At 40.4% G+C, this 24,364-nt stretch overlaps 1 protein-coding gene, 1 long non-coding RNA gene and 1 other non-coding gene across 4 annotated transcripts; 1 reads left to right on the forward strand and 2 right to left on the reverse strand.

The window, feature by feature from the left end:
* Window positions 1–1,045: 1,045 nt before the first annotated feature.
* On the reverse strand, window positions 1,046–4,349 carry LOC124257399. Its single transcript, XR_006893258.1, has 4 exons — window positions 4,170–4,349; window positions 3,280–3,550; window positions 1,857–1,994; window positions 1,046–1,346 (listed from the first exon to the last, which is right to left on the reverse strand). It is a non-coding gene; the product is annotated as an uncharacterized LOC124257399 (long non-coding RNA).
* A 3,882-nt stretch (window positions 4,350–8,231) lies between these two features.
* Window positions 8,232–21,462, reverse strand: LOC124257415 (transmembrane protein 18-like). 2 transcript variants are annotated; one of them, XR_006893264.1, is made up of 6 exons: window positions 21,299–21,462; window positions 18,408–18,525; window positions 14,445–14,499; window positions 12,911–13,004; window positions 8,755–9,219; window positions 8,232–8,681 (listed from the first exon to the last, which is right to left on the reverse strand). XR_006893264.1 is itself a non-coding variant. In XM_046691462.1 (5 exons), the coding sequence occupies exons 1-5, from the start codon at window positions 21,350–21,352 to the stop codon at window positions 9,082–9,084; spliced, it is 459 nt and encodes a 152-aa protein (XP_046547418.1). In that variant the 5' UTR covers window positions 21,353–21,462; the 3' UTR covers window positions 8,232–9,081. The 2 variants fall into 2 exon arrangements, 1 of the variants encoding a protein (XP_046547418.1); XM_046691462.1 differs by having other exon boundaries at window positions 8,232–9,219.
* Window positions 21,463–21,511: 49 nt separating this feature from the next.
* On the forward strand, window positions 21,512–21,582 carry Trnag-gcc. Its single transcript has one exon. It is a non-coding gene; the product is annotated as a tRNA-Gly (tRNA).
* Window positions 21,583–24,364: the final 2,782 nt, after the last annotated feature.

Consider the following 24,364-nt stretch of genomic DNA (forward strand, 5'->3'; position numbering starts at 1 on the left):
TGTGGAGGGCAGAAGGGAGATTCTAGACACGATGTCATTTTCAGGGTTGACAAATCTCACGTTGCCAAGATCACAATAGTTCAAATTCAGACTACTCTGTAACAATCGATGTTCTATTGATATCAAATAACTGAATATTTACAACTTTATGTTCTACGATGCCAGTAAGAATGATATCATCTGTCCCTAGTGAATTCTATAAATGGAGATTACAAAACGGGTGGGTGTTGAGTATGGAAAATATCAGCAGTTTTGATTTATTCACAAGCGAAGGCATGTTACAAATACATTGTCAGCAGTTCGGCAATTCGAACGGATTACACAAGAGTTGTTACATCACACAATATTCTTGCAGCCGACATTCATGCGCTGTGTAAGATAAGGATAGCAGTTAATTGATTATGTAATACTACATCGAGAGAGCTGATACCAGATACATTAAATATATGAACTGTATGTCACGAACATTATCTTTGGGAATACATTTTGATTTTAATTTGTAAAAATACTAATTATTCTAAATATGTCCTCGTAATTATGAGTGAGTATGGTTTTACGCCGCTTTGAGCAAAGTTCCAGCAATATCACGACGGGGGACACCAGAAATGGACTTCACACATTGTACGTTATTCATGTGGGGAATCGAACCCGGGGCTGCGGCTTGACAGGCGGACACTTTAACCATTAGGCTACCCCACCGCCCATCATAAGTATGAAGTAATTAGAGGAAGCTGGGATTATGATAATATTTTGATGGTCAGCGAAACGTGTTTTTGTGATTATTGATAGGCAAGAGCGAGAAGCCCTCGTTGATATGTTCATTAAATTCACACTTTGTGGATATTTCTGTACCCTAAAGATGAAACAATTATAGGCAACCTAGCAACAAACTTAAACACATCCTTACAAACATCAGGTTACACTGATGTTGCACGTACCTTGGCTCTTGCGAGCTGAAGTCAACAAGCTCAAACCGTAGGCACATCGCTTCAAGGTTGCACAAATGTTTTCCCTTAGACTTCCATAGTAACGTTATATGTTCTTAAAAAGTAACCAGGGCGTTTCAAGCTTTTACATGTACATGCACAGTATGGCCTTAGAGCTACAAACCGGGGCTTACTTCATCGATTTTCTGACCTATCCAAGACATAATAAACATATGATCACTAAACCAAGGCTATAATGAACAGCTATAGCTTATGTGTTTGGTAAATACATCTGCGAATTGGTAGTAATAGCTTTGATGTAATGCGTAAGTAAATTTAAAAAGGAAATAAAAGTGTGAATTTGAATATATATGGTTTATGGTAGTTCGGGCTGCAGTGTCGTTGGCATCATAACGGTTTCTGAAACAAGTAGCATGGGATAGATTTATATATGAGTGTAAAGCATATTGACTGACTGACTGACTGACAGAGTTTGGTTTTACGCCACTTTTAGCAATATTCCAGCAACATCAAGGCGGGGGACACCAGAAATGGGCTTCACACATTGTGCCCATGTGGGGATTCGAACCCGGGTCTTCGGCGTGACGAGCCAACGCTTTAACCATTAGGCTTCCACACCGCCCCAATGCATATTGAAGTCATCATCGTTCTGTTTACTGGCTTACAGTGCAATTGTCACGCAACAGGTGTGGACGTTTCTTCTTGATAGCAGTGTATGATATAATAAAAAGATACTTACAATACGTCTATAAAAATCATATACAATTTATGATCTATCAACCATGAAATTAATCAGTGCCAAAATAGGACAGGAGATTAATAACAATTAAAGTAACACTGTCATAAAATAAGCATTTAGTTTTCGTTGATATCGCGATATGTTAAAGACAAGTTGGAAGAATTACATACCTGCTACATGAATGGCTACTTTTATAGTCCTTGTCCCTGTGATCTGATTCTGACCACTGCAGGTCACCGTGACCTTGTACCACGGCGTTGTGGCGTAGCTGAGGGCAGCAATACTGGGCACGTAGTACAAGTGAAAATCTGAAAGCGAGCGAGTGAGTGAATACGTTTTTACGTGTTTTTTAGTTGTATTGCTTTAATATCCAGCGGGGGACACCACAATGTACCCATTTGGGTAATAGAACCCGGGACTGCTTTAACCACTAGTCTATCCCTTGGCCAAAATTTAAAAGCTTTTTTAGAAGATAAGGTCCGATTCAGTGAAAAGCTCTCATTCATGTCCGATCATCAATCATAAAATTGGCTTTCAGATGCTTTACATATCACTGTGATGTTATCGAAGTGGCATTACTTATCTTTCTGACACGAAAGCTCATTTGTATTCCTTTTACAATCAAGGAACTAGTTATTGCTGTTTTCAAAATAGAACTGCCGGTACTATACAAACGTGGAACACAGCTGCTACAGCAAAATGGAAATAGAAAAGCATTGTTTCTACCATAAAGCCTTCCAGCACCTACCTCAAAATATACCAACTTCCACTACAAAATATCTATCCACTATCCACGTTCGAGGCCGATGATCTAAGGGATCCCGGTGCATGCTCTCCCTGGATGTTTTAATTAGATGCTCTCAGATGCAATTTCCTGCTTTCTGAAGGTAAAATGACTCCATTTGTGTAATCTCCAATTTTGTATAAAATATTATTGTTTTATGCTACGTTTGACCAATTTTTTCATGTTTTTAAAAAGTTTCGTTGTTCAAAATTGTAACATCTGTACATAATGTTATAAACTGAACTTTAGAAATGTGTTTGGATATATCTGTATATATGCAAAACAACTGTTTTGTTCACTTTAAGTATTAATATACAATATAGTTGTAATATTAATTCAGTTGACAGTCCAGAAATTGCATGTGAAATGTACATCATATACATAATATCTTCAGGTTTGTTCAATATTATGGAGTCATGTAGATTGAATGCAATGCTTTTTTATAATTAAGTCTTTTGTTTGTTAATTATCATTAGGTATTGCACGACATGCCTTCAGTTTATAGGGTTCCGGGTAGTCTATGTCATTGCCCTGGATTCCTTATTTTATTTATTAATGGTTGTTGTAATCATATGTAAATAGGTGTATCATTCTGGTACCGATCATCTGTCAGATGGGCTGCCCGCAATCTTTGCGTCATTGTGCTGAGGGTATATGACACTCAAAAGTGTGTTATATCAAGACTTTGATGTACACAAAATGATCTGTAAAATTATTCTAGGGGGTTGGGGTTGGGGGGGGGGGCAACTGCCCCCTTACCCCCCCGGGTTACCTACGACCCTGAAGAATAAAAGGAAACATAAATTTACCAAGATTCCCAAGCATCTTCAACAATGTAAATCCAGCGAAGCTAGGATTAACAGACAAGATGGATCACGTCGGACACCTGATGTCCACTGCAGAACTTGCAGATCTATGGAAGCAGGTGACAGCACCAAGGTCCGTCACTTCACTGGTATCCTCGGGCAAGGCTACAGTCTCCGCACGGGAAATGTCTAGGGGCTGCATCAGCGATGCCTCAGTCGTAGAATCTGACGTTGTGGTACTCGTTGACGACGCCGGAAGAGTCAGCAACGGAATCTTGAAAGGAATGGTTACCCACAGGTCTTAACGATGGTGTCCTCTTTCACAATATAACTCAAACCTAATCGATGTAAGTGAAATAGTACCAACGGAACTGTAATGTTTGCTACCCATCTCAAATGCTTCCCCATTGTTCTGATTGAGGTCAGAGTTGCACGCCATCTTGTAAACCGTGCTGATCACAAACGCTGCATAATTATCACGGTTAAGTATAACGCCGCTAGGCGCTTGAACCACTGCTGTTCTGCTGTCCGTGTGGACGTTTTCTTCACTAGACCACGAACGCGTATATTCAGTATACGACCATGCAGAACAAAATACAGACGCTTTTCAATACACACAAACGTTAGGGGGTTCGCGTTAGATGGTCTTTTCTACAGAACCTATACACACATGGTGACAGGTAAGAAAGGTGTATTCTAACACTTAAGTTAAATTTAAAGCAAAATAAAAACGACCTTTCAAGTTTTACAATAAAATCTATGATGAACAGTGATTAGGAAACAAATTGGATATTGAGTCATAGCACATAGTTTTATGACGAACGGGTGTTTGTACTGCATCCATCGTTCATCCGGCTGACCACATCAATAAAATACTGATATAATATACTTACTATCACAGCTACAGCCAGGGTACGCCGCATCCTTAAACTGATCATCATCATTTGTCGCTGTTAGGAGAGGTTCAAATTGCAAGACTGTACCTTTTTCGTAACAGAGTTACTTGCGCTATATTATTTCTGGCTATTCTGGTTCATGAAAAAGATATCTTCAGATAAACGGTGCATGGGTATTAAGGTCATATTTTTGTTCACGGTCTGGATATTATGCACAGCTGTGACACCACGCAGTTATGGCTCAGTTATTACCCACAGAGAGCCTTCATAATATTAATGGAAAAGGCGGGTCGCATTACAAAAACGAACAATGGCTTTTTTTTCCACATGCAGTGTTATAGATATCGGTATGTTTGTTCGTAAGGTGAATCCCCATCTTACTGGGGCTCCTTTATAGATGTCGGTATTTACATGGGCGAGAAAACCAACATATTCTTTGTAATAGCAGCAACTGAGTTGGGTGATGTGTATCAAGGAATGTCTGACCTGACCCCATTATTTGTAAACAACGGTCATAGGGTTGAGTGCGGCGTTCATGAATAAGCAAGCACTTTATGGATCTATTTTATGCTGTAATGAGTGACTTGGTCTGTCTCACAGTCCCTGAGCCACATTATTTTCTCTACCGCCTAGCCCTCCCTGCAATGATAAAGCCCTAAATGAAGCAAGTCTAGATTTCCCAGGTTCGGGTTCCTGAATCTCCTAACTCGCTGGGGCTCCTTTTCAAATTAAATGGGTTTATTTGTTACTATCAAAGTAACATATATTCAGGGACTAAGCGTTAGTCTGTGGGTGACTTTATTGTGACCATGACTTTCATAACTGTTAGCAAGATGATTCATTTGTGCACCTTGAGATCGTGTACACTGGTCAGGTGAATATCATCTTTTTGTCAGGGACAGATCACTGACTTTAAGCTCTAACCACTACACCACAGAGACGGTGATGATCGCTCATACGCAACTAAGTGGCTCTTAGTATAGGGCTATTCATACAAGTATAAAGAATTGTATTACAAACATCCATATATGTCAGCCATTTATATACTAGCCACATAACGAAACTGTGCATTGTCAAAATATTATCCCAGTTGATAAGTACGATAACAATGTCAAAGGTACATATAAACTTTCATGGGGGATCATGAGACCATAACAAGTCGGGAGAATTTCAATTGAAAAGTCAATCACAATGACGTCACGAGTCCACAAGCGGGACAGGGGTCAAACGACCATGTCACAAGCTCAATAACGGGTATGTCCACCATCGGCATTGAGAACAGCAGTGCATCGACGACGCATGGAGCCTATCAAACGTGCAAGGAAGGCTTGTGGGATGTCACACCAGATTCTCTCAAGTTATGTTGCAAGGTCAAGGACGTTTTCTGGCGGATGAGGAAGACGGCGTAAACGTCTATCCATCTCGTCCCAAACATACTCTATCGGGGAGAGATCCGGTGCATTTGCAGGCCAAGGCAGTAAGTCGCCGTTGTGGTGTTGTAAGAAATCCATAGCAACCCTTGCCGTATGAGGGCGGGCATTGTCCTGATGGAATGTTAACCCAGGGCCACAACGTTGCAGAAAAGGAATTGCCACAGGTCGAAGAATCTGATCCCTGTAGCCCACACCAGTTAAGTGGCCCTGAACAATCACCAAAGGAGTTCTTTGGCGTGCTGTTATTCCACCCCAAATCATCACGGAACCACCACCAAAGCGATTCCTCTCCAAGACACAGGCCTGTGCATAACGTTCTCCCACGCGTCTATAGACACGTTGACGTCCATCACTATGGGAAATGTTAAACCTGGACTCATCTGTAAAAACAACATTTCTCCACCAAAACAAGGGTCTGCAGACATGATTTCGGCACCACATTCGGCAAGCTTGTCGATGACGTTGTGTCAGGATAGGCCGTATGGCGGAAGGTCGTGGTCTGATCCCGTGATGACGTAAACGTTGTCGAACTGTGTTGGGGTGGATACAGCGAAGTCCTGTGATGGTTCGGGCAGTCATCACTGCAGTCTGAAACCTGTGGCGAAGATGGGTCACCCTTATCCATATGTCCTGTCTTGGCGTTGTTACACGTGGACGTCAAGAACGTGGCCGATCGATGACGTCATTTGTGTTCTTGTAGCGTCTCACCAGTGTAGAAATGGTGTTCCGGTGGCAGTGGAAATGTGCAGCCACTTGTCGTTGAGACATTCCCCAACGGACCATCCCAATGGCCTCATGACGTTGTGCAGACGTGAGCCTTGGCATGCTATGCGTTTCAATAGCCGTTTAATTTTTTGAACGATCGCAAGGGCAGGGGTTGAGCTTTCCAAAGTGACAGTATGGTGTGGCATTCATTTGCTCTGTTTCTCTTTCCCGGAATGCACGTGCATTATATATACTTCTCAATAATGGCCTACATGGTAATATTAGCTTTACGTTCAATGAGTACTCATGCAAAAGCAGCTGTTAGATGTAACGTCTTTAACAATCACTGGAGTTGTTGAATCTTATCTCCAGATTTATTACGTACATTGATGAACTAGTTAACGACATCATAAACAGTATAGTGGCGCTTTTATTGATGAACTATAAATGGACTGTCAATTCTTCTGTTTGCGGATAACGTCAGAACCTACAGAGAAAGATTGTTATAGTGGGATTTCAACTTTACAAAGTAAGACAAAATAGTGTTTTTAAAAGAGAAAAATGGTCCATTGGAACAGAGAATATAAAAACTGTCTCCTATTATAAGTATTTGGGATTAACGTTATCTTGTAGAAATGCATTCACAAAAGCTTGTGATGTTTTGAGTAAGCAAGCACAGAGAGCCTTATTTCCTATTAATAAATTCATGTACAGATATATGACAATTCTGTTCGATATATTTTTCAAAATCTTTGATTGTAAAATCCAACCGATATTATCATATGGAGCAGAAATTTGGGGAACGGTTATCTGCCATGGAATAGAAAAAGCACGTCACTTAAAATTTTGTAACGTTGGTTATCGTACACCCAACAATTGTACTTGAATGCACTCTCTACGTTACATCTGCGCAGAGGTTTAACAAAATTTTGATGCGGCTCCACCAATCTGAAAATAGTTTCGTATAGAAGATCTAAAGACAATGACATTAGTGTAGCTATGTGTGATCATTGTAAAAGTGTACCAAAAGATGAGCATCATGTGTTAAGGAACTGTCCTTTATATGCAGCGGTAAGGACCCACTACAAACTGAATAACTATATTATGAACCCCAAAAACCAACATTTGTACATCTTCTAAAATACTAGGAACCATAATATCATACTCCGTCAGACCGCCTCCATGGTGTAGTGGTTAGAGTGTCCGCCCGGAGAGCGGAAGGTCGCGGATTCGATCCCCGACCGCGTCATACCAAAAGACGTTAAAATATGGTACTTGTTGGTCCCTGACTGGCGCTCGGCATTAATGGGTACAACAAGGACTGGTCGGCTAGGAGTCAGTATAATGTGTCGGAGTGGGGTATTCATGCTTCACTGCGGCAAGGTATCTCAGTGGGCTAGCACTATAGAACCAGCTTAGGTCTGGGCTAGTACAAGCAGCCACCCATACACGCGCATGCACGTCGTCATATGGGCGAAATATTCTCAAGCACGACGTTAAACCCAATTTCACCTCACCTCACCTCATACTCCGTCAAGCAATTTTTGTAAACAAAATCATGTCCATGCGCTCTGTAAAACTTTAATCCAAATCCTCATTTTGTACTAAAGGCCTCATGGCCACATTTATTAAATAAACCCGTCTGTCAGTCTGTCTGTCTGTTAAGTAAGAACAGATTAGAGCTAAATCAAACACCCCAACCCAACCAACCAAAACACTTAACAACAAAAAAACAGTCAGGTTGAAATGTTGAGCTACATATGCAACTGCACACTCTATATAGTTGTTATTCTCACACTGCCACGTCCTGACACAGGCAGGTAGAAGGGAAATTGACCCTGATGATGATCTTAGTCAGCTTTGAAACCGAATGAAGAGACAGTATTCTTGGAACTGGCAAAAAAGTAATATACAACTACAATAACTTGTATAATTTATTGATGTAAACAACTGTGATACCCAACACAATATACAGGTGCCTGATATCAGGGTGGTCCCTTGCAGGAAGGACACAATCACCACTCTGATAAGTAGCTCCAACACTGTACAACCCACATATCGCATATACACTCACACTCGCCCAACATCTGTGCAATGTCTGCATTCCCTCTCACATATTCATAAGAGTAACTCATACACCCACACACATTTCCATAATTCAGTATCATTGCAGTAAGCTGCACTCAGTATCAAACACAATGCAATAAGTCAACCAGGCATTAAATAGGAAATGTCTTTGAAAAACATACAATAATTCCCTCAATGAACTCCCTGCATGTGGATATTATCCCTCCATCATGCTCCTCACAACAAGTGTCCAGTGTTGCATCACAGAGTACAAAATACACATTACACAATGGATCTGTGCCACCTGTGTAGTGATCAACAAGTATTGTTCCTTTAATCTGAGAAGGTTCTGTATATGTCATTGTACATGTCACCACTGAAGATATGAGCAGGTAACTCGCATGTGTAGGTGAGAAAAAGGCAGTCACCCTCTCACATCACAGCATCTCTTCCCATGTCAAAGGATCAATTGGGTAATGTAGCCTTGTTACTAAGTCACAAGGTCAGGGTTACAAGGTCCACAGAAGATGTCTGGATGTCATATAAATCCTCCACAGACCACCTTCGTGTCCGTGAGTCATGACCCCAATCTTGTTGCTCTGTCTCATGCCATTGGATGATGAAGCAGGGTCAGAAGGAGACATGCATATCACCAATAAGAAACACCCAGATGTCACGTAAATGACTCTGGTCACAGGTTCCACTTAGTCATCTTTCTTCTCTTCTATAGTCTTCTCCTCTTCCTTCTTTGCCTCTGCTTTCTGTTTGTTCCTGGCCTGTTGTTTCAGTTTCATCTTCTTCATCTTCACCATCATGGTCCCTGTCATCAGCAGCCACATTATCTACAACAGTAACCATCTCCTTATACATTCATCATTATAACAAGACAGTTGACCAGCCCGCTTACCACAATGACAAGTCAGTTGACCTGCCGCTAACCACAATGACAAGCCAGTTGATCAGCCCCCACTTACGATAAGACAGATGAACAACTCTATGTACTACAATGACAAGTCAGTTGACCAGCCCACTTACCACAATTTACAAGCTAGTTGAACAGCTCCACTTACTACAATGACAAGCTAGTTGACTAGCCCCACTTACCACAATGACAAGGAAGTGGACCAACCCCACTTACCACAATGACAAGCCAGTTGACCTGCTCACTTACCACAGTGACAAGCTAGTTGACAAGCCCCACTTACCACAATGACAAGCCAGTTGACCTACCCCACTTACCACAATGACAAGACAGTTGACTAGCCCCACATACCACAATGACAAGGAAGTGGACTAACCCCATTTACCACAATGACAAGCCAGTTGACCTGCCCACTTACCACAATGACAAGACAGTTGATCAGCCCACTTACCACAATGACAAGCCAGTTGACCAGCCCCACTTACCACAATGACAAGACAGTTGACTAGCCCCACTTACCACAATGACAAGACAGTTGACCTGCCCACTTACCACAATGTACAAGCTAGTTGAACAGCTCCACTTACCACAATGACAAGACAGTTGACCAGCCCAACTTACCACAATGACAACAGTTGACCAGCCCCACTTAACACAATGACAAGACAGTTGACCAGCCCAACTTACCACAATGACAAGCTAGTTGACCAGCCCAACTTACCACAATGACAAGTCAGTTGACCAGCCCCACTTACCACAATGACAAGACAGTTGACCAGCCCAACTTACCACAATGACAAGACAGTTGACCAGCCCCACTTACCACAATGACAAGCTAGTTGACCAGCCCCACTTACCACAATGACAAGACAGTTGACCAGCCCCACTTACCACAATGACAAACTAGTTGACCAGCCCAACTTACCACAATGACAAGACAGTTGACTAGCTCCACTTACCACAATGACAAGCTAGTTGACCATCCCAACCTACCACAATGACAAGACAGTTCATCAACCCACTTACCACCATCACAAGCTAGTTGATCAGCCCCACTTACCACAATGACAAGACAGTTGACTACAGTCCGTTTGAGTCAGAAATGGACCGATGAATTGTAAATTTTATCATTGTACAAAGTTGCCACATAAATATAAATAGTACACATGTTTATCATTTACTAATACCCAACAGCTGTCTTATATTTGAAAATTTTCAGGACTCCACCAAAAAAGTTGTTTAAGAAACTATCATCATTGAAACGCAAAAGTTGTTATCTGTCGCGGCGGGGTGATACCGCAGAAACGGAACAGCCACTTTCTCGTCGTGCACGGGATACACATGCCTGATGAAAAATGAAGTTGAATGCTGACGTGAAACAGTTGATGATTAAAGTGTACGATTTTTTCTGTGCTGAAGCCGAAAGGGGCAAACCATTTTATGCCATTAATAAATTCCATGTGTTAAGGAATCCCTTAAAGGTCACATGCAACCAAAAAATCAAACATAATTAAAACACAATTATCACTTATTCATGACATATAATATACATTGCTGGTTATGAAAAAACATATAAACAAAATTATAAGCGTACAATCGCAAATCAAAAGTGCAATATTGTGTACTTGGGTTTACTTCCCAAGAAACAAAGCAGCCGGGATACTGAACCCAGTCAGAGCGGGTGGGTGTGCACTCAAGTGTAACGGCTGGTTCATTTGCAGATGCCCTCACGGCTCATTGTGTATGTATATATAGAGATGTTGGGTTTTGTAAATACATGCTCATTTTTGTGTATAACATTTTGCAATCAACAGACATCATAACATGTCATGTGTTCAAGTATCACACCTGCCTGTCTGTGTAATTACATAATGTGACAGAGATCGAACTTCGGCCCATAAATCAATGCATTTTGTTTATGGTGTATAGCCTGATTGGTGTTAAGTTCAAATTGCATGTGGTCAGTATAGCAGCTGTGTATTGAATATTGTCATTAGCAGACAGGCAGGCAGACACACAGGTGTCAATAAAACAAGACATTGAGTTTCTGTGACACAACGACATATCTATATCACAGTTAGAAATTCTGTCAACGCTAAATAATGACATTGCTTTTAAGTATTGAACTGAGAAAGAGACTCGGTTAGAAGAACGTGTGGTGAAATAGACAAATTAAATTATATAAACAGTTAATTTACTGTCATAACATATAAAAAGCTCGCTACCTGTGAGATATCAACAAAACATTAGAAAAATAGCTCACACCAAAGCCTTCACCGAAGTATTCACCAGACAACCCGCTTCCAAGCTCAAGAAACCTATTTCACTGCTCTTGACGCAAGCTATGAGCTGCAGCCCAGCTGTTGAAATTCAGTTTTCCCCCGAGAAAGTCGGGGAAAATTAGTGAATCGTTTGAACTCCGATTTCACGTGTTTTTTTTCATCGCGTTATTTTTCAACTTTATAAGTTGAATTTGCATTTTTGACGATTTGTTTCGGTAAGTCCATACCGAAAGGTATCAGAATCTGCAAAGTTGTGTTTTACGTTGCATGTGACCTTTAACAAAATCATGACTGAAACTTGGCAAAACTGTGTCATCAAGGTACCTAACGTCATTGAACAAGGTTACTGGTCTCGGGATGGCTTACAACAGGCAACTGTGGCACCCCTTGTCATCCCTTTAAGTCGTGACTATGACACTACGACGGACAAGGAACCGACAGGTCTCCCGGAATAGATTTTGAGTTTTCCCCTGCCATGACTGGCTGTTCCGTTTCTGCGGTTTCAACCCGCCGCGACAGATAACAACTTTTGTGTTTTCAATGATGATAGTTTCTTAAACAACTTTTTTGGTGGAGTCCGGAAAATTGACAAGACAATGACAAGACAGTTCATCAACCCACATACCACAATGACAAGACAGTTGACCAGCCCCACTTACCACAATGAAAAGACAGTTTATCAACCCACATACCACAATGACAAGACACATTATCAGCCCACTTACCACAATAACGAGACAGTTGACCAGCCCCAATTACCACAATGACAAGCTAGTTGACCAGCCCCACTTACAACAATGACAAGACACATTATCAGCCCACTTACCACAATGACAAGACAGTTGACCAGCCCCACTTACCACAATGAAAAGACAGTTGACCAGCCCCACTTACCACAATGACAAGACACATTATCAACCCACATACCACAATGACAAGACAGTTCATCAACCAACTTACCACCATCACAAACTAGTTGACCAGCCCCACTTACAACAATGACAAGACACATTATCAGCCCACTTACCACAATAACGAGACAGTTGACCAGCCCCAATTACCACAATGACAAGCTAGTTGACCAGCCCCACTTACAACAATGACAAGACACATTATCAGCCCACTTACCACAATGACAAGACAGTTGACCAGCCCCACTTACCACAATGACAAGACAGTTGACCAGCCCCACTTACCACAATGACAAGTCAGTTGATCAACCCACTTACCACAATGACAAGACAGTTCATCAACCAACTTACCACCATCACAAACTAGTTGACCAGCCCCACTTACAACAATGACAAGACACATTATCAGCCCACTTACCACAATAACGAGACAGTTGATCAGCAGAGGGACAGAGTACACTACAGATATGAAGAGTCCACCACTGTCAAAGTATTGCTGTTTTGAAAACTGTCTGCAAAGAAAATATAGAATGAACAATTTTACTGATGCTGTAAACATCTAGACACAGTATGCAACAATTACTGAAAAGGATTATCATAAATAAGCTACTTTATGTGTGACAATGTATTTATTTACTAACACATTGTTTCAGAAACCATAAACTCACAATGCTATGTATTGTTTAAATATTGTTATAGTCATCATTTAAAAGATCCAAACTCCAACAATGTGCAGAGCTTCATACTGATACTTAAATTCATGGATCTAGTATCAGAAGGATTGGGTAAGGGAATCCCTTTTGTTCAGAACAAGAGGGTCGTATTGTAATTCAAGGACCAATGACCAAGAGTCACAAGTAATCTGAAGACATTTAGAATATGTAGTCAGCAAATAAGAGAAACTTTGAAAAATCTGAATTTTTCTCAGCAAGATGTGAGACCTAATCAAAGGGAGATAATACAAAACTAAACATTTGATCCTAATATTGTACAAGGTGTACCTTGTCCAGGTTAGAGGATGTCAAACTGTGTGAATGCTGTGTTTAGATGATGTACCCTAAGCTGAGAAAGATGGCAGGGTTTTATGTTTTAATTGTAGTTATTATGCCAAACTGTGGACATGTGTACACAAAATATCACTTAATAAAACTTAGTTTTACTAACAAAACATCACATTTCTACAGAAATATTAAAAAACCCATTTAATGGTGCCCTCTAACACCACACTCAGTAATATATCAGGTACATGACAGTGTCCTGTGTATAACAGGCTCTGAACTAACCAATCCAACAGTGATCCTCTCCTTCGGGTATTGATGACATACTAAATGAGCCTGACCATACAATCCTATAGGTTCCACTACACTAAATCAAAATCGCATGGTCCCTGAGAGAGCACCGTATGTAAGCCACTGAAGAGACAGAGACTTGTGACAGCTGTGATTGGATGAATTAGTGTAAGATGTTTATGCTTTTTAAAAGTACATCCATGCAGTAATTAAAACTGACCACAATTTTAAGTATTTAGTGCTGTCATTTTTATCACCATGACTTATGCTCATTGTGTCTACAGATATTTTCAAATAGGTGACATTTGGTGCGGAACTGGGGTTGATGTGTTCCGCTTCCTGTGCTCAGAAAATGAGCCAGACAATTTGGCCAGAAATTGTGTTGTATTGTAGTTTAAAGGCCTGATTGTACCCATGTGTACATGGGATGGCTGTTGATAGCCTGGATAATTTAAAAAAAATATAAGGTTTACTTTAGAAGTCTATGGGAAAACATTTGGTGTTGTGTAACCATTATGTCTTCCCTTATGATCTGTATGTCTGGAAACAACAGTAAACCTTAACCCAAACATATCAGTTGCTCAATATTTAATGGCAGCAAGGGACACTTGTATTCCACGATAATTACATGCATTGTATCATAACAGTAATATTTCCACTTACTTCCACTTCTCAGCAGCAATTGTATTCAGATTTTCAGCAAAGTATACCAACATCACTGAAAAGGACAATGATAATGTACATGTACCGGTACAAACAATATATAAACAATTACATGAGATAACAGTTTCATTTGTCTTACCGATAGGGTTTATGTGTTACCATGGTTACAATACTTCCAGTCATACATGATAATGTAGACCAGGGATGACACTTAACTTGCATAACATCATCTTTGTATCCTTTTTACAATTGTTTTAAAAAGACATTTTGTGAGTCCTATTTGTGATATGTTTGTCATATATTGTCATTGCTATGCATTGTACTTCAGTGACAATTTTGGGTGTATTTTCAAAGTGTATTAACAGTGTAGGAAAGATAGCCCGTCCCAACATCCGAGACGGGTGAATTTTGTGGAGGACGGGTTAAAAAATATCTAGTCCGTCCTCATGTTGGGTCAATTTTAGCAAACCAATGACATATATATAATGATTATAACCTTTTTGAATATTTACTGCCGAAGCTGTTTTATTTATATTTGGAGGACAGGCTAGATTTTGGCCGGACTGGTAAAACATTTGACCTGCCAGTCCTGTGGACAGGCTAGATTTTCTTCATCTTTCCTACACTGGTATTAATCTTATGTGTATTTAGTATTTAATCATTCTATTTAATGATGATGCACTTGATAGGCACAATTTCTGAAAGGAATTCGTTTTTCTTCAGTACCGGCCTAAATAACTATCTCTCAAAGCAGACCTCAATGTTTTTTTGAAAAGGTGTCTTTAGGCTCCTTGTTTTCTCAATCTTTAACAAATCAGTGTTTTAAACACTCTACAGACTCACAAGTCACAGAGAACCAACTTCAAAATGAAATAAATTTGGTGGAATGAACTGAGCGAGTGAGTGAGTTTGCTTTTACACAGCTTTTAGCTACCCCATCGCCCCTGGTGGAATGAAAATTACTTTAGCAGGTTTATTACACATACTAGGTGTGTAGGCGTGCAGGCACAATATGCTGACTCTGAGCAAACCAGTCCTCTTTAATTTCATTAAAGCTCAGTGCCAGACAGGCATAATTATATTAATGCTCAGGTAATTGGAGTCTTCGAAGGATTCAGGCTTTTACTCTCAATAAACAGTATTTCCGTATGTATCACATATCCATATGTATCATGATGCATTCATATCAATCTTTTAGGAAAGCCACACTGGCGAGACATTTGCCAAATGTTGGAAAATCAAACCTTGACAAGTGTGGACAAGTAACTACTTAAACAGTTGTCATCAAGTAGTTTTGCAAAGTAAATGTGAGGATGTGCTACAATCTGATTGGCTGATATATGCTATGACATTATATGTACATAACACAAACTTGACTGGATTTTTCATGGCCAACGAATATGTTTCTTCATTAATGTTATTAATGTGGAATTTGTCATGTATTTTTAGACACGTAGACTCATTTTGACAAACATGTCCCATGTGGCGTGATCTTACACCAATAATATAGCTTGGTTAGCAAATTGCATGCCAAGGAATTACTTGTCAATTATTCATTCACCCATAACCTGTTGTATTGCCAATGTCAATACATAAATTATATGCTTTCAGGCTTTTCTGTCATAACTGATTTTAATTCAGGGCCCAAAAATTTCATTTCCAAAGGTGATGAGCCATTAACAAGACTAAGTCATCATCAGAAAACTTCATAACTATCTCCCAACTGACATCATGTTCATCAATGTCAGGAATGCAGAAATTCAAACCAACATTGTTACCAAACAATCAAAATAATTTATTTATACTATTCCATTAGTAGGCTTAAAATGGGCTCATTGTTAGGGGCAAACATTCATGCCATCCTGCAAATCTTGAAATGAATGGGCTTGAAATATTTTAACAACTGCAAAATCATACTGAACAGCAAAAGAAACGCAAGTTTAGCTTTTTGTCAAGTTTTTGAATAGAAGACAACCAAACTCATGTCTAATTATGTATTCTATAGAAAACACTGTCAATTTAACAACTGAAAGTTGCTGTTGACATTGAATTGCAATAAGTTCAAATTGATCACAGTCCGTCAAATGGAGATACCCCTGAACACGAAAAGTGACAGTCTCTTTAGTAGCGTGTATAGCCACCTTGAGCTTGCACACAGGACGTGCAACGTGGCCTCATTGAGTTTAGTAGAGTCTGAAAGAATGCCTGAGGTAATTGGTTCCGCTCAAACACCAATCTCTATTCCAATTGTGCAAGTGTGAGTGGCTGTCTAAAAGATGTTAATGTTGTTCTGAGCAAGATAATCCATCGACACCCTGGCTGTGTGAGGGCTGCAAACGTCGCTGGCGTTGTTGACGTGCCAAAATTGTCCCCACATATGGCCTTCGGCAGTGGATTCCAGCAGCACGAAGACGATGCCTAATTGTATCGCTGGACACTGCTCCCCTTGACCCAAGAACTAAGGCTGCTGTTACTGTTGCTGCTTGAGATCGGTTCCTTAGATAAGTGACCCGGCTGAACCGATCTTGCGTATGAGTTGTCACTCGTTGCCGTCCGATACGGGGACGATCAGCAGCAAACCCGGTTTGCTGATGAAGTTGAGCAAGTCATGTAATGGAGGTAAGAAGAGCCCAGTTGTCTAGCTACAGGGATGCAGAGCTACCTCCGTGCAACTTTCCAATGGCCATTCCCCTCTGCTCAGCCATTAGTCTAGGTATCGTTTGATGTGGCATGTACACCTCCTAGCATCAATACTGAACTGTTTTTGACACAAACCTTTATAAGGAATACCTCATCAGTGAAATGCATGCTTTCCATCCAGAACCGTTGCTGCACATGCTAAAATTATGGTTTTGCTGCACTGTTGGTGTGTTTGTGAGAATGGTTACGTATGGACGTCAAATTGCATGACATCATCTCATCTGGGATCATTACGTCAGTTTACCATGAACGTTCAATAAACATGAACGCTTACCTTCATGAAATTTCGTTTTTCCAAAACTTGCGTTTCTTTTGCTGTTCTGTATATTTGGTTCCATATTTAATTTAGCAGGGATAAATCTAAAGGTAACATAGTTCTACTTTTAAATACAGTGAGTGTATTGTCTAAGTACTTGTGTACTTGATACCTTTGATGGAATGTGCTATAAAAGAGGACTTAAGAGATAACTTTTTGTGAAACCTTTCCCTATTTGCAACAAGTACATGTTTAATTTCAGACTGCGGGTCAGCAATGTCCCTTTGCTTACAATACAGCAAAGGAATGGAACAATCTCCTGCTCAATCACAGACAGTCTTCAACTCTTGCCTCCTTCCAATCTCAGCTAAAAACCTACTTATTTAAAACTGCCTATCTAGAATGACTCTCAATACCCACCCATATGTGTGCTTAGAGCATGCACTGAGCATGGATTAATGCGCTATGTAAATTCATTATTAGTAGTAGTATAACTAGTAGTATCATATAGTATGGAGAAGAATTAATGTTGTTTTCAGAATCTCCTCCCTGACACAGTGGAATAGTAAAATCTCTATAAATGTGGTATGTGTATCTGCAGGAGCAGCCCCAGCCCTACATTGGAGCACTGTAGTGCAGTGGTAAGGCATCTGCCTATCACGCTGAAAGCCTGGGTTCGAACCCCAGTGGAGGTACCTAGGTTCGGGTCCCGAGGTGGGCACATTTGCATAGTATCCTTGGACAAGATACTTAGATCCACATTGTCTCAGTTCACCCAGCTGTAAAATGGGTACCGGTGAGGATGTGCTGGCAACGTGAGTGTTTAATTCATTGCGCCCAACAGGCAGCATGGCTGTATGCTCCCCAGGTAGTTGAAAAAGTATCAAAAGTATGATAGTGTCCTACGACCGGGGATAGTCATGTACGTAGCACCGTGAGCAGGCAATGTGCCTGGATATGAGCGCCATATAAGCGGACTATTACTATTACTATTACACTGTACTCACACAGAACCACAAAGTATGCAGCTTGAACAGGGCCCCCTTGTCGGGTCAGGTAGGTCATCAGGGCACACACCACGTGGAACCCTCCCAAACACCACAGCCAACGCTCGGACCAGTCAATCTGAAATACCAGCGAGAAGTCATTAAATCCTCTTTAAAACACATCTTTGAATCAACTGGACACAAAAGATATCACAGTAAACTATGTAAGAACATGTTTTGTTTGTCCCAGCTCCGTGGTGTATATTTCAGCTGAAACACACATAATGATCTACAGTTATTACAAACTAGAATTAGTGATCCTTTGGAGTTCGTTACAACTGGACATTACTTTACATAAAATCAATTTGCCACAATGACACTTGATTGATGTTTTATTTTACATTTACAATGAGCCTATCCATCTTGTTCCCTTGTCAGTATGAAGTGCCGGGGATATTTTCTGACCCTGAACCTCCAGAGGTCATCACTTTCATCAAAATGCTCAACCTATATATATCATCACCAGGTCATGACAATCTCCACCCTGCCACCTACAGGCCATATCCCTACACCTTGCAGTCTGATATTGTACGCAGGGGTGGAAATAACCCATTGCCCGACGTCCAATCCAGTGTTTTTTTCTGTCGGGCAAGCAAATTTGTATATCACACTGTACCGGTGTCCAGTTGAGTTTCAAATGTTAATTATGTTGTTTATTTAAAAAATCAGCAAGAAAACGGTCGGTATAGTGGAAAAATTATCAGGGCAAGTGACTTTACATGTGCCACTGTACCGGAGTACACTATCAATTTTACAGTTATTTCTACCCCTGGTACGGTCTTTGAGAAGACCAAGATCTGGACCTCCTTTGAAAAAGCACTGATGTGATCGTAAGTCAGTAAGGTAACATTAGTGCAATGTAAAAGAATGGGAGTTAAGGTTAACTTTAGTAAAGGATGCTTTGTGAAAGGAGCCCCAGGTGGTATAACCTGTACATTCCACTTCTGTAATATCTCTTGTTCAGACTTATCAATGTTTAAAACTGAGTACAGAAGTTGAGATGTCCTTGTCAAAACCCTCAAGATATACATTAACTTATGTCAGTTCCCTCATTCATACCAGCAAAGACTACAAGGACTCTGGAACCTAAGTTATCTGTATATAATATTCATTGTGTATTCATACATTTCAGCCATGCCAATTACACTTGTCAGTGCGGTACATAAAAACGTGACCTGGATTCTCAGTAGTTAAGACTTGTGAAAGCCATCGTGGCTGGGTGGGTAAGATAACTGACTTTGCGTGCTGGTGAGTAGGTGCCTCAATCTGAGAGCGTAGGTTCGAATCCGAAGCAATGGGAAGCAACCCAAGACTGAGTCTGACTGAGTTTTGGTTTTACGCCGCTTTTAGCAATATTCAAGCAACATCACGGCGGGGAACACCAGAAATGGGCTTCACACATTGTACCCATGTGGGGATTCGAACCCGGGTCTTCGGCGTAACGAGCCAACGCTTTAACCACTAGACTACCACACCGCCCCAGCAACCCAAGAATACACTAGAATCTGTAATATACTAAGGGAGAGTAATCCCAATTTAACACCTGTAACAAATGTAGAGACAAAATACAAATACATGTAAACCTTGTTCAACATGCTTAATCAAGGACAAAAAACTAAGTAATGACATTCAACATATTACACAAACTCAGTCAACACAGTCATAGCATCATGAGATCACAAATGTCATTATCCTTACTTGAAACATGGTCAATAACATGAATGAGAAATAAAATATATGTTGTCAATTCAAGAGAGCATCAAAAAGGTTCTATAACTGAAAATATTCAACAGGGAATTTCCAGTATAGTTATACTACACATTTCCTGTCTTATCAAACCCTTGTAATAGGAACATATGTATACATTGTGTCATTGACCTAACATATATTTTCAGCGTGACTCTCAACTGAGTGTTTTGTGCGGCTGGCATTTTGTTCAGGGGTTACACTGGGTTTACATCTATCAGATGCACAATTGTAAAAGTCTGAGACTGAAAGTGGGTCTAACTTTGACGTCTTCTGGTAACGAAAGGCAGCCTGCCCCTTTTAAAACCAAATTATCTACAAAGTTGAATATAATTCATTTGTACTTGCTACTGCTAACACCTACTGCAGTTGAGGGAGTGGTGATTCATTATATGCTACTGGGAGGGAATTCATGAGGAGATTCATTACGAAGGAGTCCATTAGGGCGGTGAAAAGAAACAATACACATATATTTGGGAAGCAAATGAACATCTTATCATAAAGTATCAGTGTCCGAAATAGCTATATTCACCCGATAGCCTGAGATGGGTTAACTTTGTGTCATGCTTGAAGACATTAAAAGTTTCCTGACAATTTATTATTTGAACAATAAGTTGTGCATATGCCTTTCTAGACATACCATATCTTCTTCTTTATCTTATTGAAGAAAAGTTCTAAACAACGTTAGCCCAGTGGTCTGGTACGAATGTTTGGATAGTTTCATATAAGACTAAAAAATACATTATTTTTGCATTTTTGGGGAGGTTCGAGATAACAGTTTAAAAGTATATGGTGAGTGTCATTATTTCTGTGAATCAGAAACCTCTTTAATCTTATTGTTTTAACAATAACAGTTGACAGACTATTTAGCGAGACCCAAACATTGTAATGAATTTCGTACTGATCATAAGCGATATCTGGCTGATTAAGACATGAGTTGTTATTCGTACAGGTATGTCCATGTTGCTCAAACGATACCCTTTTAAATTTGGATTTATGAGAAGAGTTGTACGAGAAGATGTGAACGAAAACTGAGGGCCTCAATACATCACATCGGTGAGATGGATATCCAGGCTTGTAACAGAGACTCCCACACGTGTTCTTACAGAGCGGAGGTAGCTCCATAGCCCCACGATTTCGTCTGTCCTTGTCGGCTCCATCACGCCTTGCTTTTCCCAGTTTTGCTAGCAATCCTTTTCGTTACTTCTCTTCTTCGACGGTTGTTAATAATAAAATGAAACGTGGCTAAAACGGAAGTGAAGGACAACCATACAGGAAGTCATTGATATGTACACTATAATTTTCATTTTTGTTTGTAAGCATCGGTGGTCTAGTGGTAGAATACTCGCCTGCCACGCGGGTGACCCGGGTTCGATTCCCGGTCGATGCACATGTTTTTTTTTTTTAATTTCATTTGTGCACAGATTCTGTGTTGCCATATAAGTGACATTGTATACTCAGCCAAGACTGTATTTAAAGGCGAATATTAAAAGTATACAATAGCAAATGTTCTAATCTACGATATTAGAGGTTGACCGTGTCTTGTGCAGTACACAGGGGCGTGTCACGCTTAGAAACAGCGTTAGAAAGACATATAGGTATATAGACCCTACCCTAGTACTGTATAAAAGGACCTCCAATATATAAAAGGACCTTTTATATAGTAATAGGGTAGGGTCTTTTTACCTATATGTCTTTCTAACGCTGTTTCAAAGCGTGACACGCCCCTGTGGTGCAGTACGCACCGTAGTTTATAACACTCACATGAAGAACTGAAAACCCATTTCTCTCAAAGCTATCTCAGGGTAGAAACAAGCAGTTTTAACTATTATTTACAAGAATGTATTTATTAGAAGTTTTGCATTGAGATTGAACTTTTTCCGCTTTCAATATTATCTGGATATATATTCTTCGGAAACATCATAAAATCCATACGTACCCTACGTACAGTACGTGCAGGCCAGAACCACATTTCCTTCTTTAAAAAATTCTATCAGTATAATTTGTGGCTTTTGCGCACATTCACTTGCCTGTCTGCATGTCTGCATGCTTTCCAGACACAGCCATTACGAAAAAAATGAACCCATTAATCAATATAACTTGTGTAGGAAGTTAATGAACAGCGTTTATTGTTGCCTCATATACGGCCGTCAACACGTGCACGGTTAAAACGGTAAATTAATAATGTTTTTATACATTGGAAAATAATATATGGGATTCCAGAGAAAGCTGATACACCTTTGAAGACGTGTGTACCTGTACCGCTCATACTTAAGAACTTGTCCTATTTGTAGCAGGGTGGTGGCTATACCTCTGACTGAGTAATGACCACTTAAGTACCACCCTCTCATAATCCCTCACAGCCTTATTATAAACATCTATATATACACATTGTCATCCACATCATCATCATCATCATGTCATGCTGTATGCATTGTATGTTGTCCTTGTCTGCAGTTGAATGTCAGCCCACTAACATCTAATACCCTTAGCAGCCTCTGAGTTCTCCAGCTTCACCTGGACTTCCCCTTCTCTATTTTTAGACACTTTCACCACCTAATGTAACTGTCCAGCATCTGACTTCCTTTGACACCTGTCAGATGCTGCCTGTATTCTGATTGGCCTTTTGGTCCCCATCTCTGAACTTCCTTTCTCACCTGCCCTCCTCATGCATTCTGCATGAACTCTTACAGGAGGGAGGTTCTCTCTTTTCAGGTGAGAAAGATTTCAATATTCTTAGCTTTCTGTACTTTGTTCTGTAAACAAATACTATTCATTAAAGGGTATCTCACAACTTCATAATTGTAAAACATATTTAATTACAATATTATTTCATACATTTATCTAAATATTTACCAGTTACTGTATATTTTGTAACTCTGACTGAGCACATGGTCTTCAACCATGTGCTTCAGCCATTTAAACTATTTGGCTTAAATTATACATTTCTGCATGAACTCTTATAGGAGGGAGGTTCTATCTTTTCAGCCTTCCTCCCAACTTTGCAAATAAACTGCATCCTTCATCTGAAGAACTGTTCTTGTAATGACTAGCAGCCCAGTGGCTGGACATTACACACCACACCCGGCTACATGTTCATGCACAGACGGTCACAAATTGAATCAGACACTAACGACAAGACATCACCATTTCTCGCCATCCAATATTCACTGCCAGGCCGCCAGCGTGGTCGGGTGGATACCTAGCGCCCACCTTGAGATCGGAAAACCAGTGCTGCGATCAACTGGTGTTATACACTTAGACACGTTAAAAACTGGTACTTTTCTTTACCCTGTCTGGGGTTCGGTATTAACGGGATAAAACAAGAATTGGTTGACTCGAGGCTAGTATATATGTTTGAGTGTGCACATGGTTACAAACTGAATGATATGCTGCGACCTGGTATCTCAGTGTGTTAACACTGTAAAACCGGCATAGACTAGTCCTGATCAGCAGACGCACGTACGCCTATGCTCGTCAGTAAAAAAGTGCACTTACCCTGTACATTTTAAACATGTTAAAGCAAATTTCACTCACCCTTGGCCTCGCTCACAACCCGGTCAGTGAGCTCAACACGTGTCATCTGTGGTTTAGTAATGACTATTTTACGTACGCATCACACAATAACACCGTTTTCACGTTTGGATGGACAATCGTAAGGTTCACTGTCCTGCGCTACGGCCGTCATATACTTGGCATGGGCGGATCCAGGAATTTTGAAAAGGGGTGTGGGGGTGGGGTGCTTAAAACCCCCTGAACCCCCCTTGGCTCCGCCAACGCCCAAAAATTTTGTCAATGTGGTCTTAAGTCATTTTCAAAGGGGACCCCCTGGATCCGCCACTGCCTGGAATATTGCTGAGTGTGGCGATCAACAACAAACAAACAAATAAACAACAGACCTCGGCCCGAGTAGATAACGCACTGACACTCCGATTACCACGCCTTCTCCCTAGAAGAGTTTCCTCAGTGCGACCATTCTGTCACTTGTTGACCACGGTGACAAGGTGTGTGATGCATACGTAAAATATGCAGCTATTGTGGAAAGTGGACACAGGAACCCGTTATCACTATATAGGCGAAACATACACCATAGATCTACACACACGCCATATATATAAATAGAGACTCTTTCTATATATATGACGTGCATGTAGATCTATGGGCTATGTTTA

Source organism: Haliotis rubra, unplaced genomic scaffold (genome assembly GCF_003918875.1).
Source record: "Haliotis rubra isolate DU_JTF1 unplaced genomic scaffold, ASM391887v1 Scf66, whole genome shotgun sequence".
In the NCBI taxonomy this organism is placed as follows: domain Eukaryota; kingdom Metazoa; phylum Mollusca; class Gastropoda; order Lepetellida; family Haliotidae; genus Haliotis; species Haliotis rubra.